Genomic DNA, 20041 nt, shown 5'->3' on the forward strand with positions numbered 1-20041 from the left:
TCTATCTAAACTATCTTCCTGTAAACAAACCCTCCCCTTTACAGTTCTAGTTATTTAGCATCCTCTATCTAAACAATCTTCCTGTAAACAAACCCTCCACTTTCCAGTTCTAGTTATTTAGCATCCTCTATCTAAACTATCTTCCTGTAAACAAACCCTCCCCTTTCTAGTTCTAGTTATTTAGCATCCTCTATCTAAACAATCTTCCTGTAAACAAACCCTCCACTTTCCAGTTCTAGTTATTTAGCATCCTCTATCTAAACTAACTTCCTGTAAACAAACCCTCCACTTTCCAGTTCTAGTTATTTTGCATCCTCTATCTAAACTATCTTCCTGTAAACAAACCCTCCCCTTTACAGTTCTAGTTATTTAGCATCCTCTATCTAAACTATCTTCCTGTAAACAAACCCTCCCCTTTCTAGTTCTAGTTATTTAGCATCCTCTATCTAAACTATCTTCCTGTAAACAAACCCTCCCCTTTACAGTTCTAGTTATTTAGCATCCTCTATCTAAACTATCTTCCTGTAAACAAACCCTCCCCTTTCTAGTTCTAGTTATTTAGCATCCTCTATCTAAACTATCTTCCTGTAAACAAACCCTCCCCTTTCCAGTTCTAGTTATTTAGCATCCTCTATCTAAACTATCTTCCTGTAAACAAACCCTCCCCTTTCCAGTTCTAGTTATTTAGCAATCTCTATCTAAACTATCTTCCTGTAAACAAACCCTCCCCTTTCCAGTTCTAGTTATTTAGCATCCTCTATCTAAACTATCTTCCTGTAAACAAACCCTCCCCTTTCTAGTACTAGTTATTTAGCATCCTCTATCTAAACTATCTTCCTGTAAACAAACCCTCCACTTTCTAGTACTAGTTATTTAGCATCCTCTATCTAAACTATCTTCCTGTAAACAAACCCTCCCCTTTCTAGTTCTAGTTATTTAGCATCCTCTATCTAAACTATCTTCCTGTAAACAAACCCTCCCCTTTCTAATTCTAGTTATTTATAAGATGAGGTGTTATGATGGTTTTCTAATCTCAGCTATCTCCATACTGTATGTCACCCTGTCAGTAAAAGTGTCGGGACCTGAAATTCACACCGTTCTAGGCACTGTGGTATGATGAGGATTAGGTTGGCTTTATCCTGTCCATCTCTCCCTCCATCTCCCTTTTCATCTCTTTCTCTTTCTCTCTCTCTCTTTGGTCCCTTTTCATCTCTCTCTCTCTCCATCTCTCTCTGTTTGCTCTATAGAGGATGTGTGTATGTGAGTAGGGACTGGAGGGAAGGGCTGGAGGGAGGCAGGGGGATGGTGGGTCAGGGAGAGTATTGATGTGCAATTGTGGTGTGGGTCTGATCAGCACTCTTTCCCCCATTCCCTCTCTATCTTTCTCTCTCCCTCTTTCAATCCCCTCCTCTCTCTCTCTACCCTTCTCTCTCTCCCTCTCCCCCTACTCTCCATTACTCTCTTCCCCCAACCTCTCTTCTTCCCTCTCTCTCTCCCTCTCCCCCTAATCTCTCTCACTCTCTCTTCTTCCTTCCTTCTCTCTCTCTCCCTACTCTCTCTTTTTCCATTTCTCTCTCTCCTCACTTTCTCACTCTGAGGTAAATGAAGGGTAGTGCCGTGAGCAGAGGGCCGCTGTGCCAACCATCTGGCCACGAAGATCACATCAATTCTCTTAAGAAACAGCCTACCTTACTCTGATCAAAACAGCCGGCCGGACGGCGGGAGGGAGTCACCTGTATGCTGCTACTCTATACAGTCAGATGCCTTATCACCATAACAACCCTCTCATAGCAAGTCAGTCAGTCAGTCATATGGTTCCCGACTGTGAAATACATCCAGGAGGAGAACACTGCTGCCATGAGAACATGAAGCAACGCTTCTTGAAGGCTGTGTCCACCGCCAGGCTTTAGCCTTTTCGTTTCTTATCATAAAACACATGTACTGTATATCGCATCAGATCATTAGCTGAGGTCGCTTTCTAGTTTTCACTGATCGATAAAGAAACCATAGACATTGACACATAATCAACAGCATAGCTTTCTTCCAGAGCCTTCTATAGCAGGGCCTTGTCTAACAATGGACAGGAAGATTAAATGAAATATTGACTGGGAGCAGTATTACTATTGGCTGGGGCCAAGGGCAGGGCCCTTTGGCTGATAAGCATGTGAGGCACACGCTGAATGCATCCTGCTTGGTCGGAAGACCCTACTAACGGACTCCAATTGGTCAAATATGAGTAAGAAAATCACACAACGAATGATACACACACACACATTTATTTTACTAACCTTGTGGGGACCTAAAATGTATTTCCATTCAAAATCACACACACACACACACACACTTACTTATTTTACTAACCTTGTGGGGACCTAAAATGTATTTCCATTCAAAATCACACACACACACACACACACACACACACACACACACACACACACACACACACACACACACACACACACACACACACACACACACACACACACACACACACACACACACACACACACACACACACACACACCAGTGGAGGCTGGAGGGAGGAGCTATAGGAGGACAGGCTCGTTGTAATGGCTGGAATGGAATAAATGGAATGATATCAAACACATCAAACATATGGAAACCATACATTTAACTCCATCCCATAAGTACCATTCCAGCCATTACAATGAGCCCGTCCTCTTATAGCTCCTCCCACCAGCCTCCACTGACACACACACACACACACACACACACACACACACACACACACACACACACACACACACACACACACACACACACACACACACACAGACAGACAGACAGACAGACACAGACAGACATACACACACACCATACTGAGTGTGTGTGTGTAAAGGCTCACCTTGGACCACCAGACGTCCCTGAGCGGTTCTGCGTACACGGGTCCCTGGTTTGTTGGCAGCGCAGACGTAGACGCCAGAGTGCTGGACCCCGACATCTGTGATCATCAGGTTCCCTGTACCCAGCACTTGGATGCCCTCCACACCTATCGGACGGCCATCTGAGGAAGGAGGAGAGAGTAGAGGAGAGGAGGAGAAAAGAGAAGAGGAGGAAGGGAGGGGAGGCGAGTAGGGAATAGGAGAGGAGATTAAATGAGGGAAGGGATAGAGATAGAGAGAGAGAGTGAGAGAGAGAGAGAGAGAGAGGAGGAGAGGAGTGAGATAGCAAATTAGCTGAGTTAGTTTAGAATATATAAAAAATATGCCCTTTAAATATACACAAAAAGGCTATAAAAAAGGCTATAAAAATACCAAGGGAGATAAATGATTGATTAAAAATACTATAATGTACACAAAGGATTAAACGCTGGAGAAGAGGAGATGCTATTTTAGTTCGCCCCATACCGCTGCGAAACACATCTCACAGTAAATATCAGAGCAGTTCTCACAAGTGTGACAGAGCACGTCTTGTGGGAATCACCATATTCAGTACAAAGGTGGCAAATGAGGCGAGTGTATTGGGCGAGGGCCATGGGCCACGCCGACACAGCCAGTCACGCAGAGGAACTATGTTGCCATGACTCCATTGTGTGTTAGAGTGTGTGATTGTATGTGTGTGTGAGGGGGTCTTTTATACCTCCCCAGCCCTGTCCTCCCCACCCCGCTCTGACAGGCTAGTGACACACACACACACACGCACATGCACACGCACACACACCCACACACCGGTTTGATCTCATGGTTTGACAAAGCCCTCTACTGCCTTAGGCACACCATGCTTTAAACTGGGGAAATGCCCTCTGAGCAGGCAGAGCTACACGGATAAGCTAGGCTGCCACTCCCCTCTGTCCCTCCATCAAATACCCTGTCCTGCTCTCCATCTCTTCCTATTTCAATGGCGTTATACTGGGGTTAGGACCAACAAAGACATGGCACAGCTGAAGATATTTCAGTCCCTCTTTATATTTGTAACATCTGCGTCCTGTGTGTCCCGGCTTAGAGTGTTAAAAGGCTGTGCGGGGGACATGGCCGCTATGCTAAAAGCCTGCAGAGAAAGCAGACTGGCCATCCTCCTCTCCTCACATCTTCAAACAGACAGCTAGCAGACAGCTAGCCAGCCAGCCAGAGACTGGGGCCATATGGCCTGGCCCAGGCCTTTTATAGGAGGGCAACACACGTCTCCTCTGTGAGCACTGTGTGCATCTGAGCAGAACCACAACAAGGAAAGGGAGGGTCATTTGGAAACACTCCACAAACCTGGACCTCGACAAGACAATGCACTGGGGGCTGAAGAGAAACACGAGAATGGAAAAAGGTGGACAGTACATCCAGAGTTCACGAGAATGCCTTCAAACTAAAATATACAAACCTTAGCCCTCTCCGTGTTCGTGTAGCTGCAACAAACAGCACCAACAGTGGGCTGTAGGCTACAGGATTTTCAGTAGAACATAGGAACCTATTATTCAGACGTATTTACAATCCAATTGAAACAGCCTGGTCAGCTAAGTCAGCCAGTGGAGTTTCTTATTGACTGTAGTAGAAGCTATGGCTAGTACAGTATAACTTAAACATGCTCCATGGTACTATTAAGTGCAAGCCTCAGGCTCTCAACCTGACCCTCCCACTCCCAGCCCCAGTCCAGTGTCATAACTAAAGGGACTCAGCTAGGAATGGTTAAACAACTGTGAACCATATAATGGGCGTTATTACCCCTCTACAATAAACCTGACTCAAGTCGGGCTAGCTGCTGAGTGAACTGTAAAATCAACAGTTGGACACAGTTTACAGTTCCTCCATGGCTACTTCTTATCTCTCCCGACACACTCTCTCTCACAGAAACTTGATTTCTCTCTCTCTCTCTTTCGATCTGTGTGTGTGTGTGTGTGTGTGTGTGTGTGTGTGTGTGTGTGTGTGTGTGTGTGTGTGTGTGTGTGTGTGTGTGTGTGTGTGTGTGTGTGTGTGTGTGTGTGTGTGTGTGTGTGTGTGTGTGTGTGTGTGTGTGTGTGTGCTGTCTGAATGGATGCAGCTATCTCTATGTCAGTCTGTAATTTAGTTAGTGTCAAAAAGTAGCCCAGAGAGCACGAGTGCTGATGAATGAAAAGTTCCAAACAAACTCTGGCATTAAGGAATGACTGATGTGAATCTATTAAATTAATTATGCAGCTTATCCCCAGGCCTTCACTCCCTGTAATCTAATACACTGAAATCCAGAGGCGTCATGCCCACAAGGAGACGTGCCCCCTCAGATTTTTCCTGTTTTTACATTTTTCAGATGTTAAATTAATTACTCAACTTAATTGAGCCGGTGATGGGCAGGACTCGCAGGAGGAATGTTTGTAAATTAATTTGATCAAGCTATGTAGCTTATTGATTCCTTCTTGACTAATAAATAAAACAAAACATTTTGTTGTTTCTCTGTAATACTAGCGACCAAGCAATTTTATGAAGTTGGCTTTAGCTAGCCAGCTAGATATGTTCCCAGTCTCCCAACCTCATAATTAGCTACCAAGCCATTTCCGGTTATTAATCAAGATATAGTAGCTTGTCTAACTATCTCTGCTGGCATGCCTGCAGGCAAGGTTGCTAGACTTTAGAAAATACTAAAATAGTTTTAATTATTGGGTTATTGTACTATATACCGGTGTGGCAGTTGTAGTAAACTCATATGGCATAAAAGTTCTTAATGCTGCAATATATCACTTTTTGGGCAACTTGACCGAATTCACATAGAAATGTGAGTAATAGATCTGTTATTCTCATCGAAAGCTAGTCTAAGAAGTGGTTGATCTGTTCTATGTGCGCTATTTCTATGCTTCTCGTTCTTAAGTTACATTTTTGCGTCTTTTATTTTAATATTGTACACCAACTTCAAACAGCTGAAAATACAAAGATATATTTCACTGCGGTTTAGATTGTACAATGATTCTCTATACTATGCATTGCTTGTTTTGTCACATAAACTGAAATTGGGTGAACTATTCTAATTTTAGCAAACAGGAAATGGCGGAGCGATTTCGCATATTGCACCTTTAAAGAATCAATCTACATAATTAATTGAAATGACAACTGAAAAGCTAAAGAGGTATGCTTAGATAACCTATGCAGAAAAATATACATAGAAATGGTGCCGACAGACATGGCACCTCTGCTTCCAGCTCCTAAGCAACTTTGCAGTATCTAGTTTTTGTGTGTGTTATTTCTTACATTATTAGCCCATAACGTTTTTTGTGTTATTACATACAGACGGAAATAACTTTTGGATACCAGAGTGGCGGTAACTCACCAGCATTACAACTAGGAATACAACTTTCCAGAATTGGATCCTTCGTTCGCACCTCCCAGGTGAATTGAACTTATCCCAGAGGCTGTTCCAATACGCTGCCGGCGGAAAGAGGTATTCGGAGTGGACTTCTAGTCTGACTCAGGAGGCATGCACACCATCCACCGCTTCCGAGTATATTACTCGCTAATGTTCAGTCTCTGGACAATAAAGTAGACAAGCTCAGGGCGAGGATCTCCTTCCAGAGAGACATCAGCGACTGTAACATACTTTGTTTCATGGAACCATGGCTCTCTCCGGATATACTGTCCCCGTTGTTAAAGCTGCCCTGTGCAACTCGGTCCTGGACTTCCTGATGGGCCGCCCCCAGGTGGTGAAGGCAGGATACAACACCTCCACTTCGCTAGTCCTCAACACAGGGGCCCCACAAGGGTGCATGCTCAGCCCCCTCCTGTACTCCCTGTACACCCATGACTGCGTGGCCACACACGGCTCCAACTCAATCATCAAGTTTGCAGATGACACAACAGTAGTAGGCCTGATTACCAACAATGATGAGACAGCCTACAGGGAGGAAGTGAGGGCCCTGGCAGAGTGGTGCCAGGAAAATAACCTCTCCCTCAACATCAACAAAACGGAGCTGATCGTGGACTTCAGGAAACAGCAGAGGGAGAACGCCCCTATCCACATCAACAGTGGAGAAGGTAAAAATCTTCAAGTTAGTCGGCGTACACATCAGTGACGATCTGAAATGGTCCACCCACACAGACAATGTGGTAAAGAAGTTGCAACAGCGCCTCTTCAACCTCAGGAGATTGAAGAAATTTGGCTTGGCCTCTAAGACCTTCACAAACTTTTACAGATGCACAACTGAGAGCATCCTGTCGGGCTGTATCACCGCCTGGTACGGCAACTGCACCGCCTGCAACCACAGGGCTCTCCAGAGGGTGGTGCGGTCTGCCCAACGTATCCCCGGGGGCACATTGCCTGCCCTCCAGGACACCTAGAGCACCCGATGTCACAAAAAAGATCAAAAAAAGATCATCAAGGACATCAACCACCCAAGCCACGGCCTGTTCACCCTGCTATCATCCAGAAGGCGAGGTCAGTACAGGTGCAAACAGATTCTATCTCAAGGTCATCAGACTGTTAATAAATAGCCATCACTAGCGGGCTACCACCCGGTTACTCAATCCTGCACCTTAAAGGCTGCTGCCCTATGTACATAGACTAGAATCACTGGTCACTTTAATAATGTTTACATACTGCTCTACTCATCTCATATGTATATACTGTATTATATTCTACTGTATTTTAGTCAATGCCACCTTTACTTTTAGATTTGTGTGTATTGTTGTGAGTTGTTAGATATTACTACCCTATTGGAGCTAGGAACACAAGCATTTCACTACACCCGCAATAACATCTGGTAAATATGTGACCAATAAAATGTGATTTGATTTTATATCTTTTTTTTTTACATAAAATTAGACATAATGATTATGGCTCTAGATTGCAGGAAAAAGCTGTTTCAGATTTGTTTTAAACAGGTGTTTAACATACTTTGTGCCCCCTCTAAAATAATGGTTGCATGTCGCCCCTGCTGAAATCCCATCCTGTCAGCATTTAATTACAGCAACATTGTGCAAGGCAATATCCACAATCTGATTATAGCTCCTCTCTGGTTGGGGAGGGGCTGCAATTTACATTTTGAACAGCAAATCAGATTGGATAATAGCTTAGAAAAACAAATATCTGATTCCAAAATTGGTAGCGGCAGAGTTTGAGTGATAGCCAAGAGGAACGTGTGAAGTGGTGGGGACTGAATCCTGCCTGGGCTGAACACCTCTAAGCAATCTCCCACCGTGTGTCACTTACTCACTTTAGTGGTTTGTCTCTACCAGGAGAGTAAAGAATGCGTTCATCAAAAAGTAAGATTGTGTTTAGCCCTCAAAGACTCATATAGGCTGCAATCCCCTACTTCATTTGTACATAAGATGAATGTTCCATTAGACGTTACGTAAAAGAACATACGACACGTATGTACACAATGCAGAGACGAGCTAACCCAGACACACATACATACATGCACACTTCCGCAAACACACAAACATCAATGCACATGCACTTCCACACAACTGCACGTGCGTACAAAAACACACACAAATACACACTGGGCAGCAGTAGGCTACTTAATCACTGTGCTGTACCACATTAGAAGCAGTCACTGAACACTCAATTTTTCCTCCCTTCATTTATATCAAGGTCAGCAAGATAATGTCTGGTAAATAGGCTTTCAACCATCTGGGAAACAATGGGCTCCGTGCACGCTGTGAAGGCAGCATGCCATGACCAATTTCACACACAAAGCCGCCGTATCTTATTGTATCAGAATGTCCCGTTTAACAGAATGTCCTCTTCAATCTCTGTGTTTTGCCTGTGTGCTTTAGGTAAATGTATATATAATTCAGCTATACTACTATGGTGACATGTTTTTCTATCAGCTATAGTGATGTATTTCAAGTCGTGTTTCGGATGATTGCAAACTAGACAAGCAATCTAACACGGAACCTTATGGAACATAGAAGGGTCCTATAGCCCTCAAGGCTAGGGGGGTTTAACGCCTGTGCAGCACCCAAAAGGCTGCAGCTGTGATTGGATGTAAAAGAGAAAGCGGGGTTTTGGTCTTACCAAGCCTGCTCCATGACACGATGGGGCGGGGATATCCTGTGGCAACACATTCCAAGATGGCCGTCTGGTGAACGGTGAGAGTGAGGTTTTCAGGACCCACGAGGATCATGGGCTCTTTGTAAACAGAAGACTGGGAGACTGGGGGGAAGAGGGGGGGGGGAGTGACGCAAGCGTAAGTGTGCGAGAGCTTTATGGATTGCAACATTTAATTGGATTTCACCGTTGCGCATCATCTCCAGCGCGAGCATCTTGGCGGTAAGGCTGTGTGAGATGATGCATGGCCACATATTTGTGCGGTGGGTGGGTATCCAGGGAAGGTGTGTATGTGTGTGTGTACATATGTATGTACGTAGGAGTATTGAGACCTGAGACGGTGAGGCGAGCCCCGGCACTGTGCTTTACTCCTGCACTGTTGTGGGCCACACAGCAGAACACACCACTATCCTCCTGACGCAGACCTGTGATCTGCAGGACACCAGTGGGGAGCAGGGTATACCTGACAGAGAGAAGGAATGGGTGGAGGGTGGGAGAGAGAGAGGGTGGGGGAGGGAGGGCAGAGGAAGAAAGGGAAAGAGAGAAAAAGAGAGAGGGGGGAGAAGAGAGAGATAGAGGGAGAGAAAAAAAAGAGAATCAAGGGAGTAGATCATTGTTTGCTTAATTAAGTGTGTTTACACACGCAACGTAAACCCCATTTCAAACAGCTAGACAGACACAAGGGAGGCAACAGCACACTGGATTCCAGGTGGTGAGGTTTGGCAGGGTAACAGTTAAGTGAAAGTTGTGAAGCTGCTACAGTGAATTTGCTTCTAGACAGACAGAGTTTTGTGTGCAAGTACAGTGGACCTACAGTAGTTGGTAGGGACAGCTGAGGTGATTAACACAGAGGAACCCTACTTTACTGTACCTCTCATCCTTAGTGTCCACGGAGCGGCCATCTTTCTCCCAGCTGATGGCAGGCTCAGGCAGGCCGTGAATCTGGCACTGGAACCGCCCCACGCCCGCCTCCTCCGCACGCACTGACCGCGGCTGGACATGGAACTCCGCCATCGCTGGAGAGAAAGGGGAGATGCAGCGGTCAATTCAATGTTTGAAAACCTATGCAACATTTTCTTTTTTTCCCAGAGCATCTTTCATAAAGGCCTACAGTAAATATTGCTGCCACGTAAAGTAACAGTGTATTACTGTCCTAAACTCAGTGGCACACCAACCCAGTTAATCATAACCAATTACCAGGGAGGTATTACCTACAGTTTATTCCTCTTTTTATACCCATTCCCGCACTGGAAGGCAATTAACTTATTGGCCAAAAATAAGATTTAAAAAAAGGAAATAATGGCTCCATCTTTCAGTGGAATGAGTCATAATCCAGTGGCTTTATCTAAATCAACACTGGGCAGCTCTTAACCTTGAGCAGACACATTGCAATAATATGAACCAAATGAGCAGCCGAGACAGCAGTCTGACCAGGGCAGGGAGCTGCCATGTGGTTAGGCAATTACCTGTGTTCTGCTGTCAGCAATCACTGTGCAGGAAACCCTAGTGATCATTACCCCTAGTTCTAGGGGAAAGCCTGTGTTTGGATAATCTGGCCCTCATCAGTGACACAGTAAATGAAAGGTTCCTAGTTAGCCGTGACACTGAGTAAATGAGAGGCTCCTAGTTAGCTTCGGATCATACCCAATTTTTTATTTTACCTTTATTTAACTAGGCAAGTCAGTTAAGAACAAATTCTTATTTTCAATGACAGCCTAGGAACAGTGGTTTAACTGCCTTGTTCAGGGGCAGAACAACAGATGTTTACCTTGTCAGCTCAGGGATTTGATTTTGCAACCTTTCAGTTACTAGTCCAATGCCCTAACCACTAGGCTACCTGCCGCCCCTATGCTATGCTAACAAACACAGCTGGGCTCAGAGAGAGAGAGAGAGACCTCTGACAACAAGGAGTAAAGAGTAAACACTGAACCACTGTAGTGAGTGCTCCATCAGGTGGGGAGGGACATTTATATACATACAGTAGGGTTCTGGGGGAGAGTAATGACAGTGTGAGTGGCCAGGCCGGGGCTGCAGATGTACTGTAGTGATGTGGCCAAACAACGGACAATCAGCCAGACAGTCAGCCAGGCCCAGGCAGGCACTTCACTTCCTGAACTAGATTAATTAGATAAATTATGTCCAATTAGCTCCCTTACTGTTCCCAGCAGGTGGGAGAGGCCAGTGATGTAGGGAAGGAAAGGGCCAGGTGGAAGAGGACTGTGATGTAGGGGAGGAAGGGGCCAGGTGGGAGAGGACTGTGATGTAGGGGAGGAAGGGGCCAGATGGGAGAGGACAGTGATGTAGGGGAGGAAGGGGACAGGTGGGAGAAGACTGTGATGTAGGGGAGGAAGGGGCCAGGTGGGAGAGGACAGTGATGTAGGGAAGGAAAGGGCCAGGTGGGAGAGGACAGTGATGTAGGGAAGTAAGGGGCCAGGTGGGAGAGGACAGTGATGTAGGGAAGGAAAGGGCCAGGTGGGAGAGGACAGTGATGTAGGGAAGGAAAGGGCCAGGTAAAAGAGGACTGTGATGTAGGGGAGGAAGGGGCCAGGTGGGAGAGGACAGTGATGTAGGGAAGGAAAGGGCCAGGTGGGAGAGGACAGTGATGTAGGGAAGTAAGGGGCCAGGTGGGAGAGGACAGTGATGTAGGGAAGGAAAGGGCCAGGTGGGAGAGGACAGTGATGTAGGGAAGTAAGGGGCCAGGTGGGAGAGGACAGTGATGTAGGGAAGGAAAGGGCCAGGTGGGAGAGGACAGTGATGTAGGGAAGGAAAGGGCCAGGTGGGAGAGGACAGTGATGTAGGGAAGGAAAGGCCAGGTGGAAGAGGACAGTGATGTAGGTAAGGAAAGGGCCAGGTGGAAGAGGACAGTGATGTAGGGAAGGAAAGGGCCAGGTGGGAGAGGACAGTGATGTAGGGAAGGAAAGGGCCAGGTGGGAGAGGACAGTGATGTAGGGAAGGAAGGGGCCAGGTGGAAGAGGACAGTGATGTAGGGAAGGAAAGGGCCAGGTGGGAGAGGACAGTGATGTAGGGGAGGAAGGGCCAGGTGGGAGAGGACAGTGATGTAGGGGAGGAAGGGCCAGGTGGGAGAGGACAGTGATGTAGGGAAGGAAGGGGCCAGGTTGGAGAGGACAGTGATGTAGGGAAGGAAAGGGCCAGTTGGGAGAGGACAGTGATGTAGGGAAGGAAGGGGCCAGGTGGGAGAGGACAGTGATGTAGGGAAGGAAGGGGCCAGGTGGGAGAGGACAGTGATGTAGGGAAGGAAGGGGCCAGGTGGGAGAGGACAGTGATGTAGGGAAGGAAAGGGCCAGGTGGGAGAGGACAGTGATGTAGGGAAGGAAAGGCCAGGTGGAAGAGGACAGTGATGTAGGTAAGGAAAGGGCCAGGTGGGAGAGGACAGTGATGTAGGGAAGGAAAGGGCCAGATGGGAGAGGACAGTGATGTAGGTAAGGAAAGGGCCAGGTGGAAGAGGACAGTGCTGTAGGAAAGGGCCAGGTTGGAGAGGACAGTAATGTAGGGGAGGAAAGGCCAGGTGGGAGAGGACAGTGATGTAGGGGAGGAAAGTGCCAGGTGGGAGAGGACAGTGATGTAGGGGAGGAAAGTGCCAGGTGGGAGAGGACAGTGATGTAGGGGAGGAAGGGGCCAGGTGGGAGAGGACAGTGATGTAGGGGAGGAAGGGCCAGGTGGGAGAGGACAGTGATGTAGGGGAGGAAAGGGCCAGGTGGGAGAGGACAGTGATGTAGGGGAGGAAGGGGAATTTGAAATAATGCTATAATTTCACAAAATGTAACAACAACAGACAGCACGCAGTTGTTCTCAGGGTGCTATTCTAACAGCAGACTAGGCTAATAACAGACTAAGCTAACAGTAGCCTAGGCTAACAGCAGACTTGGCTAATAACAGACTAAGCTAACAGTAGCCTAGGCTAACAGCAGACTGGGCTAACAGCAGACTAAGCTAACAGCTGCCTAGGCTAACAGCAGACTAGGCTAACAGCAGACTAAGTTAACAGTAGCCTAGGCTAACAGCAGAAGTGAAGGAGGAGTCTGATGTTCGCCATCATTGAACTGATTCTGTTCACAAAAACGTTTCTGGCGAGTGTTTTGCATTGATTAGTGTCAGTCTTGTGGACCGCCTGTAGGTTAATCACTACTTGAATGCGGGGGAAATAGCACACCGTTGTCTGGGCTACATGCGCTAGGATAGTAGAATGCCTTTTCATATAAAACGCAACCCATAACCCATTGCGCATGAGAGAGAAAATGAGCTAAAAAATAAAACAATCACTTTGTGCGTCCTCAGAACTGTAGACTACATTTCCAGTGTGCAACTGTAAACAATGTACTGTCAAAGCCACGTGAGGTCTGAAACAGCAGTAGCTGAGTGCACCGTACATAAACACTACATTCTAAAGTTTGTTCTTTTATTCAATTAAGCATTTCAAACGTCATGGTATATCCTTGTGTGTAACAAGGTAACATGGACAATTGAATTGAATTTAGACAACTCCTTTTAAATAGGCGACCCAAAAAAATTCAAAAAATGAATAATGTCATAAGTGTTTGAATACTAACTCAGTATTCAGATATCCGGATATTTGATTAACCGTGCTCATCCCTAATGTAGGGTAGATGCTACTCACATGGATATAGGAGAATAGTATGAGAAGTGACACATATAACGTATAGCCTAGATTGCATCATATAGGATCCATTCCAATTCCATCTGATTGAATGATTATACAGTGATGCCGTACCATATCATATAATGTAGCCTACTGTATAGTGCTTTCAAAAATGCTACCGGGTGAGATCCAACATCAAAACCTTTAAAGGTCTCCTGTATCCTCATGCGCTTCAAAGACCCCAATACAACCTTACTTAATGGAACTGACAGTCCAGTCTGGCTCACTCCAATTGTTAACACATACTGTATCAGTGTGAAGCAAACCTCCCCAGAATGACAACACACATAGCCAAGGTGAATTTGTTGATCTCTATAGGTGTAAATTGACATTTGGGGCAATCTCGCTTCATACATGTAAAATATATGTTTATTTTATTTCACCTTTATTTAACCAGGTAGGCCAGTTGAGAACAAGTTCTCATTTATAACTGCGACCTGGCCAAGATGAAGCAAAGCAGTGCGACAAAAACAACAACACAGAGTTACACATGGGATAAACAAATGTACAGTCAATAACACAATAGAAAATCTGTATACAGTGTGTGCAAATGAAGTAATGAGGTAAGGAAAGAAATAGGCCATAGTGGCGAAGTAATTACAATTTAGCAATTAACACTGGAGTGATATATGTGCAGATGAGGATGTGCATGTAGAAATACTGGTGTGCAAAAGAGCAGAAAAAATAAAAAATTAAATAAATAATAATAATATATATATATGGGGATGAGGTAGGTAGTTGGTTGGATGGGCTATTTACAGATGGGCTGTGTACAGCTGCAGCGATCGGTAAGCTGCTCTGACAGCCAATGCTTGAAGTTAGTGAGGGAGATATAAGTCTCCAACTTCAGTGATTTTTGCAATTCGTTCCAGTCATTCGCAGCAGAGAACTGGAAGGAAAGGTGGCCAAAGTAGGTGTTGGCTTTGGGGATGACAGTGAAATATACCTGCTGGAGCGCGTGCTACGGGTGGGTGCTGCTATGGTGACCAGTGAGCTGAGATAAGGCGGAGCTTTACCTAGCAAAGACTTATAAATGACCTGGAGCCAGTGGGTTTGGCGCCGAATATGTAGCGAGGACCAGCCAACGAGAGCATACAGGTCGCAATGGTGGGTAGTATATGGGGCTTTGGTGACAAAACGGATGACACTATGATAGACTGCATCCAATTTGCTGAGTAGAGTGTTGGAGGCTATTTTGTAAATGACATCGCTGAAGTCAAGGATCGGCAGGATTCAGTTTTACGAGGGTATGTTTGGCAGCATGAGTGAAGGAGGCCTTGTTGCGAAATAGGAAGCCGATTCTAGATTAATTTTGGATTGGAGATGCTTAATGTGAGTCTGGAAGGAGAGTTTACAGTCTAGCCAGACACTTAGGTATTTGTAGTTGTCCACGTATTCTAAGTCAGAACCGTCCAGAGTAGTGATGCTGGACGGGGGGGCAGGCGCGGGCAGCTATCGGTTGAAGAGCACGCATTTAGTTTTACTTGCATTTAAAAGCAGTTGGAGTCCACGGAAGGAGTGTTGTATGGCATTGAAGCTTGTTTGGAGGTTTGTTAACACAGTGTCCAAAGACGGGCCAGATGTATACAGAATGATGTCGTCTGCGTAGAGGTGGATCAAAGAATCACCCGTAGCAAGAGCGACATCATTGATATATACAGAGAAAAGAGTCGGGCCGAGAATTGAACCCTGTGGCACCCGCATAGAGACTGCCAGAGGTCCGGACAACAGGCCCTCCGATTTGACACACTGAACTCTATCTGAGAAGTAGTTAGTGAACCAGGCAAGGCAGTCATTAGAGAAACCAAGGCTGTTGAGTCTGCCGATAAGAATACGGTGATTGACAGAGTCGAAAGCCTTGGATAGGTCGATGAAGACGGCTGCACAGTGCTGTTTTTTATCGATGGTGGTTATGATATCGTTTAGGACCTTGAGTGTGGCTGAGGTGCACCCGTGACCAGCTCGGAAACCGGACTGCATAGCGGAGAAGGTACGGTGGGATTCGAGATGGTCGGTGATCTGTTTGTTCACTTGGCTTTCGAAGACTTTAGAAAGGCAGGGCAGGATGGATATAGGTCTGTAAATAACAGAACATACTGTAGGTTTATGCTTCAAACAACGTAATCTCTGGAAGAGAACATGGCAGAATCCACAAAAACACCTGTGCAGATACATCCATAATGTGTGCTTCCTCATTCAGCAGCTGCATTTCACATATCAGCTCCCTGTGGAACAAAGCAGTGATGTGGGCTTGGTGCTGTGATGTGGGGGGTGGGGCATGCAACACAACCTCAATTAGAGAGAGGCCTGTCTTTTTCTCAGCTCTCCCACCATCTTCAAGACAAGTGCACTTATTTAAATGTCAACCATAATTAACTTGGACCAAGCAGGACTTATCTGAACACTCTTAGCATGACAAGAGGCCTAGACCCCCTCCTTGCTCTGTTCCTCTGTTCTTTTTCAACTGGTAAATGTATTTAAGCTAAGCTAGAACCCCGCGCGGCTCTACGGATCCCACAGAAAGCTCGCTACGTCCGGAGCGGATCAGCCTTCACACAGTCGTTTTTGTAGCGTGTTGTTTTTGTTCCCCGAAAAACAAAGGCGGAGGGATGGAGTTAGTAAAAAGAGAAAAAAAGTCTGAACTGAGATGAGGCCTAGAGAGGGAAAAACATGTCACATTGATGGCCTTCTGGAAACGTGTAGGAGTGAGGAGGAAGACGAAGATGTACTGAAATCTTGCTGGAGCACTGTAAGCCCGCGCTGCACCGCGTCGTCAATTAACATTTAATAAGTTGCGTTTCAGTCTAAGCTCTAATGAGAAACGCTGCATTCCCTGTCAAGACTCCTAAAGTCTCCAAATGGATGTATAGAGACCACCGTTCTGATTAAAATTTTACCAAGCTCATTTAGAATTCCTACACCCCTGGCTGCTTGCTCTTCAGAGGTTACATACAATAAAGGACAGGAATAAATAATCCTCCTGTAAAGCCCTACACATATTTTAGTAGCCTAATATTTCTTAATTACCACCAGTACTAAAAGTATATTATTACTTTGCCTCTGACACTCGTATTCAGCATGGTAAATGTACTGTACAAGCGGTCAGATTCTGTTTTGTTTTCCCAGACACATTATACATTTAAACAGCTCATTTTTAACTGAGGCATTTTAGGATTATTGCCTCTCTCAAGGACCCAACTAAAATATCCTCACCTGGGATTAGCAACCTTGTGTGGCCATAAAGAGATTTGCCTAACCTCCTCCAATTGGCGATCTTCGTGGTCAATATTCGTGGGTATATAAAAAAACATTGAACACAATCATGATACCAATAATTGCTTTTATTTCATCAGATGTATGTCCTTGAACCAATTACTTAAAAACCACACACAGATGGAGATAAGGGGATCATTTAGTTGCTAATGGCAGCCTGCAGTACCTCGGGTCGGCCTTCAATTTAAGCTACTCCATGACAGGGGGCAGCACTGAGCTAGCCTGCAACGTCACTTTCTAGAGTAGCTCAAACTGCGCATGCGATGTTTCCAAAAACTCTTCCATGTAGCAAAATGGTGACAGGCTGAAATGACACTTCCTGATCTTCAAATGCGCCACTAAGCATTCTCATAGGAAACAATGGGGTGACGTCATCAATGGCTTTGTCCATATTTTTTTTTACAGTCTATGAGAATCACGTCCCAGTGACAGGCTCTGGGATTAAAACACTGTCAACCCCCAGTGGCTTTACCTTACAATGACCATATCCAGCAGCACAGCTCTGAGCAGAGCCCCTCATTTACTGTAACTAGTATTCCCTATATCATAATAATCACATCAAAATCAAATCAAATTGTATTTGTCACATGCTTCGAAAACAACAGGTGTAGACTAACATTGAAATGCTTACCTACGAGCCCTTGCCAAAAATGCAGAGGCAAATCGAAAAATAATCAAACAATTATTACACAAGGAATAAATACACAATGAGTAACGATAACTTGGCTATTATATAAATATAAGCAGTGGCCACTGTAATCTAGAGCACTATAAGACTGTACGAGTGTCAGCAGAGGCTCCTGTGTAGAGCATTGATTTAAGGGGAGCCTGGAGGCAGTGTGGAGGTGGTGATACATATAGGTGTATTGGAACAGTCAGCCAAGGGAGCTTTGTGAACAGAACACCATGTACAGAAACAGAGAGAGAGGACTGAGCACATCCCTGATGTGATTAAAGCAGCTCCCTTTCTTTTCACACATGTATTCACAAGCAAGTACGCACACATACACCGATTACACGCTGCTGTTTGTGCGCAGTCCATGGCCAACGCTGTCACAGGCACACAGAGGACACCGAGGCAAAAAGAGAGTGGGCAAAGAAAACAATGAGTAAAAAAAAGAGGGAACGATCACCTCCTTAAAGAGCTTCCTTTCTGTTGCAGCTGTGCCAAGTAGTCATCATGTCTCCTGATCTGGCTGTTGTGTGTCCCCGCAGACACGACCACCACCCCAGAGGGTCCCTGCCCTCAACCCTCATGCATACAACATGGCGGGCTACACATAGAGAGAGAGAGCGAGAGAGAGAGAGAGAGAGAGAGAGAGAGAGAGAGAGAGAGACAGACAGACAGACAGACAGACAGACAGACAGACAGACAGACAGACAGACAGACAGACAGACAGACAGACAGACAGACAGACAGACAGAGAGAGAGAGAGAGAGAGAGAGAGAGAGAGAGAGAGAGAGAGAGAGAGAGAGAGAGAGAGAGAGAGAGAGAGAGAGAGAGAGAGAGAGAGAGAGGCCCACACCTCCACTCTCCTCCACACTGCCCGCCGCCATCACAGGAGCACAGCCTGCTACAAATCCACACTGACACACAGCCCGGCCACACAGAAACACATAGACGAGAGACACATGCAGTATTTATACACAACAGCACAACACGGCTAGGAGGAGGAGTATAAACGTGGCTATATAAAACACACACACACAGGTTGATCAGCGGTAGGTCAGCGTGGCAGAAGGCAGGCAGTAATGGCTCTCCAGTCAGCAGTAGACTTGTTTTTATAACCCTTTTTATGATTCCTCATAGAGTGTTACTCTGGCAAGTGTTCAGAAACCCTAAGACATTATAACAGATCGTCCGTTCCCAGCACGGAGCCACAGTGTAAATTAAGCAGATCTAATTACGGGGATAGAAGGCTGAGAGAGGACAGGCTGAGAGATACATCCATTAAGGAGTGCAGGGGGAGAGGAACGTGATGCTTGGATGCAGCTGGTTTCACAATGACAATCACCACAGGAGTGTGAGGACTGAGAAAGTGACATGGAGAAGAAATCAGCGAGTTCCCACAGACCCTCTAATATGACACAGTTGCAGAGTGGGTCAAACCTCTCATTTTATCTCAGCCAGGCAGGGACTCCCCTCGGCCCGCAGATTCCTGGAAGAGCCCAAAGGGCTTTTTAAGGCGTTCCACCAAATACCACAAAACCTGCTCAATGTCAAATGTGATCCAACAATTTCACATAGACTGTTGGACACAGATACAGACCAACAGATAGTCAATAATGGAAATAGCCCAGATGGAGAGAGCTCTTGGGCTTGATTTGATTTAACAGTCAAAACACATTTATGTGACAACTACATGGGCAGTAAAATATCAAGGCACTTCACGGGTTATACAGTGTCTCTGTGATGTACAGCACCAGCCAAAAGTTTGGACACACCTACTCATTCAAGGGTTTTTCTTTATTTTTTACTATTTTCTACATTGTAGAATAATAGTGAAGACATCAAAACTATGAAATAACACATATGGAATCATGTAGTAACCAAAAAGGTTAAACAAATCAAAATACATTTTATATTTGAGATTCTTCAAAGTAGCCACCCTAAGCCTTGATGATTCTATGTGTTATTTCATAGTCTTGATGTCTTCACTATTATTTTACAATGTAGAACATTGTAAAAAAAAAACTTGAATGAGTGGGATTGTCCAAACTTTTGACTGGTACTGTATGTTTCCCCTGGATTGGATGGAATGAGCTGTCCTGATTCATTGATATGACAGAGTTAACGGTGCCAGAAGAGAGACACACGTCGCTCCCCAGCACTCTCAAACCTCCAGCCTTCAATGATGTGAGGCTCCACTGAACTTCCATGTTATAATATTATTGTCCCCCCAACACTCCCCCACCTACCACCCCCACCTCCACCCCCACCTACACTCGCATTAACATCTGCTAACCATGTGTATGTGACTAATAAATTTGATTTGATTTGATTTGATTTTGACCTCCCATCCATTCCACCCCCACCACCTCAAACCCTCTGGGCCCCCTCAGGCTCATGGGATCATCAGGCAGGGAGGGCACCCGTTGTTCTAGCACTCAAACCTCTTG

At 45.5% G+C, this 20041-nt stretch overlaps 1 protein-coding gene across 1 annotated transcript in view; it reads right to left on the minus strand.

Moving 5' to 3' along the window:
- Nucleotides 1–20041, minus strand: part of igdcc3 (immunoglobulin superfamily, DCC subclass, member 3) — a 106364-nt gene that overhangs the window by 28420 nt on the left and 57903 nt on the right. Inside the window, exons 3-6 of the mRNA XM_071401511.1 lie at nucleotides 9842–9986; nucleotides 9303–9433; nucleotides 8938–9075; nucleotides 2870–3028 (exon numbers count right to left, since the gene is read on the minus strand). Coding sequence (XP_071257612.1) covers nucleotides 2870–3028; nucleotides 8938–9075; nucleotides 9303–9433; nucleotides 9842–9986 — 573 coding nt within the window. The remainder of the gene's footprint in view (nucleotides 1–2869; nucleotides 3029–8937; nucleotides 9076–9302; nucleotides 9434–9841; nucleotides 9987–20041) is intronic.

The sequence above is a fragment of the Salvelinus alpinus genome, chromosome 5 (genome assembly GCF_045679555.1).
Source record: "Salvelinus alpinus chromosome 5, SLU_Salpinus.1, whole genome shotgun sequence".
NCBI classification, from domain to species: Eukaryota; Metazoa; Chordata; class Actinopteri; order Salmoniformes; family Salmonidae; genus Salvelinus; species Salvelinus alpinus.